This window comes from Quercus suber, unplaced genomic scaffold (genome assembly GCF_002906115.3).
Source record: "Quercus suber isolate HL8 unplaced genomic scaffold, Cork oak 2.0 scaffold_52, whole genome shotgun sequence".
NCBI lineage: Eukaryota > Viridiplantae > Streptophyta > Magnoliopsida > Fagales > Fagaceae > Quercus > Quercus suber.
In genome coordinates, this window is record NW_027069517.1 from 1,309,440 (window position 1) to 1,312,550 (window position 3,111).

Here is a 3,111-nt window from a genome sequence, read left to right on the forward strand (position 1 = left end):
TTCGAATAGAGAATTCAACATTTTGTAGAATTTCTAGTTACTGTAAACAGTGTGTGTCTTTTATTTGACAACATTGCTTCTATCATTAGAGTTCAAGCCATGACATTTATTTCAGGATTTCCATTGGTAGAAGTTTCTTATATTAATCTAAGCAGTATGCACAATGCACATCTAAGTTCGTAACTTGTGCGCGCATTTGTTAAGTGAGTGCAGAAGATAAGAGGAAGAGAGGAGCTTGAGCTCTGCACCGGTGATGGTGGAAGTGTGGTGGTCCCTATTGGGGGCTGCTATCCCAGCAGTTATTGCAGGGCAAGCTTTTAGAATGAAGAAAAGGCATGCTGAAGAGCAGAGGCTAAACAGTGCCAGGGGGAGGGAGAAGAGCTCTGATGACATTTTTGTTTGCGAAAGGGTATGTACATCAAAGAGAATGTTAAAGAAGGTAGGGTCCTTCTCAAAGGACCCAATTCCTGATACCTGTGTTACTGTATGCGGTGTATCTGAGCTTGATGCATGCGCTGATGCCTGTGCTCGCACTGTTTGTGTTAATCAACATCAAGTGCCTAATTGGAATGACGTCTGCTTAAGGAGATGCCAGAGTGAATGTCTGAAACTCTCTGATTCCCGTTCTTCTTAGTGCAATTTTTTTCCCCTTCATTTAGACCGTAAAATTTGTATAACCTGAGCTGGTATCATAGTGATGGTTGATTCACTTTCTGGAATGAATTATCTGACTCTGAATGTTTTAGTTTGAACCAATTTCAAGCTCCATGAGCTAAAATATTTTGCCGGATTGCCTCAATTCTTATGTTGGGGAACCTGGTGATTGTTAATGGTCATTTTACTTCTAAACTTTGTTTAAATCAGCATTTGCTGAAGGCACCATTTGCATATAGGTGCTGTATGATTATGTCTCAGGTTAAAAATGTTGCAGATGTAGGTGCTTTTTCTAGTCATTACACATATCTACGTTTGACTTGGCTTTCGTGCTGTTTCTGTTAAACCTAATTTACACTCTCTACCTGTCCAATACTCTGTACCTTGATCTGCCAATGAGTTTTGGATCAATTGGCACTTATTCCTCCCATAAGAGTGATTGGAGGGTGAAGTCAAAAACTCAGTGGGTGCATATGTAACTTACCAATAAAAAATGCCTACTACATTGTTAAAATTTTCTTTATGGCATATAGTTTTATATCTAGGACCAAATCTGGCTTGTGTCATTGTTTTTTGGATCCAAGAAAGACTATCTCTCTGCCTGTTCAATGCCTGTTTACCTTGGTCGCATATCATTCTGTTATTTACTACTGTACAAATATGCTTGGTGTGGTTCTACTTAAATAAGCCCAGGGTACAGCTAAAGGTGGAGAGTATGAGCACCACATCTAAGCATGCAATGGTCACATAAAGGTATAAATGACATAGTAGCATGTTCACATGACACATAAGAGAATTACCCGTAACTCATTTTCATCTGCGATAAGTTTCTAGCAATTCTTGAAGTTGTGCATTTATGGTGATGTATTTGGTTGTGCTTGAATGGTAGGCAACCTAAGAAGCTCTCTGAAGAAACATTCTTTGCCCACACTTTTCCCCCCTCTTCCTTTGGTAATGGAGTAACTCAAGTCCAATGATCATAATTTGAAGAATAAAGTTTAGTTACAAAATTGGTTATAGCCTTATACGACAAACTCACTTAATAAAATAAATATTATTGCATATTTTGAAAATCTAACCGTTAAATTACATGTTCTTTACGCTCTTAATACACATGTCAATTTTTGTGTCAATTAGATATTATTTACTATATAATCTATAATTTTATATTTTATGCATAATTTTAAATTACAAAAACTTGCAATTTAAAAATTTATTGATGACATAACTATTGATCTTTAATTTTTTTTGAAATTTTGCAAACATGAAAGATATAAGAAGAAGATATAATCCAATGGTGGATTCGTCAAAATTCACCTTCAATAAAAAGATATTAAGTGAGTTTGTAGCCGAAGGCTATAATCGATTTTGTAACTAAACTTTTGTCCTAATCTGAAATAGTTTTGTTAATAATAAAGTGAATGCGTGGTTAGAGCACCTTGCATTTTGGCCCCCCTTCTCAAGGACAAAAGTGGAGAACAATTTTCTTTTAATCCTTTCATGTGAGGATGTAAAGCAGTAGTTCTCTTCTGCAACTGATACCACTATCTTAAGTTAGACATTGAGGCATTTACAGAATTTTGCTGAGAATGTGGATGCAGATTGGGCATACCTATTAAGCCCATGCCTGCAATACTGTCTTGAAATCATTGCCCTTGATATCATTAAAATAAAGGGAATATCGATTATAAGAGTTTACAGTGAAACGTTGATTCTTAAACAAAACAAATTATCTCACTATTAAACAACAAAATTGATTAAAGCTCTGCATCAGACTCATCTTTATCAGATGTAATACTCTCCTTCACCTTCTCTTTCGTCTTGTGCGCTTCTCCCACCACTTTAGCTGCCGATTTAGCAGATTCTTCCACTGTATGTTTGCTTGTTCCAAAACTATTTTCAGCCGCCTCTTTTATCTTTCCTCCGGCGTTGCTATCCTCAGGATTGGCTTCATCCTTGCCCCTGAAACTGCACCAAAAATTTCAAACTAAAACTTATGAATTTAGAACCAAAAAAATTATGTGTTATGAAAAATAAACAATTGGGGGTGTCTATGAAATCAATAAACTCACTCAAGATTTGGAGGGGAAATTTGCAAGTGCACTTGTTTTATAATAGCTTTGGTTTTGTTCCAAGAACTTTCATGGGACTGTTTCATTATAGAAATTGCATCTGTCACTATCTTTGCAATAGAGGGTTTCTCCTCCTGGTTTTGGGCATAGTGTTGTCCTCCTTCTCCAATGGTTGGGAGAATTTGAAGAGCAATAAAAATGAACCAAAAAAGAAATAGTATAGTGCTTCTGGTAGATCTATCCATGCTGGTAAATTTGAAGGAAAAAAATAGAGAAGGGATTCAGGATGATTTTACTATTGGTAAGGTGGTTTGCAAAATGAAAACACTTTCCATTTACATGCAAGCTAACGTGGGGTTAGCATCTTACATGTAGGTGTTCACGT

The 3,111-nt window shown here is 36.3% G+C and overlaps 2 protein-coding genes across 2 annotated transcripts; one reads left to right on the top strand and one right to left on the bottom strand.

Annotated features, from left to right (window-relative positions):
• LOC112007320 (uncharacterized protein At5g64816) lies at nt 1–860 on the top strand. The gene has a single exon (XM_024039658.2). The coding sequence runs from the start codon at nt 254–256 to the stop codon at nt 632–634; it is 381 nt and encodes a 126-aa protein (XP_023895426.1). The 5' UTR covers nt 1–253; the 3' UTR covers nt 635–860.
• A 1,362-nt stretch (nt 861–2,222) lies between these two features.
• LOC112007296 (uncharacterized) lies at nt 2,223–3,111 on the bottom strand. The gene is made up of 2 exons (XM_024039629.2): nt 2,727–3,111; nt 2,223–2,622 (listed from the first exon to the last, which is right to left on the bottom strand). The coding sequence occupies exons 1-2, from the start codon at nt 2,969–2,971 to the stop codon at nt 2,412–2,414; spliced, it is 456 nt and encodes a 151-aa protein (XP_023895397.1). The 5' UTR covers nt 2,972–3,111; the 3' UTR covers nt 2,223–2,411.

Bases quoted from the DNA above. Each gene is read 5' to 3' on its own strand.
- LOC112007320 (XM_024039658.2), top strand. From the start codon at position 254: ATGGTGGAAGTGTGGTGGTCCCTATTGGGGGCTGCTATCCCAGCAGTT.
- LOC112007296 (XM_024039629.2), bottom strand. From the start codon at position 2,971: ATGGATAGATCTACCAGAAGCACTATACTATTTCTTTTTTGGTTCATT. The intron at 2,623-2,726 runs GTGAGTTTATTG...TTTTTGGTGCAG, and splicing joins ATTTCCCCTCCAAATCTTGA to TTTCAGGGGCAAGGATGAAG.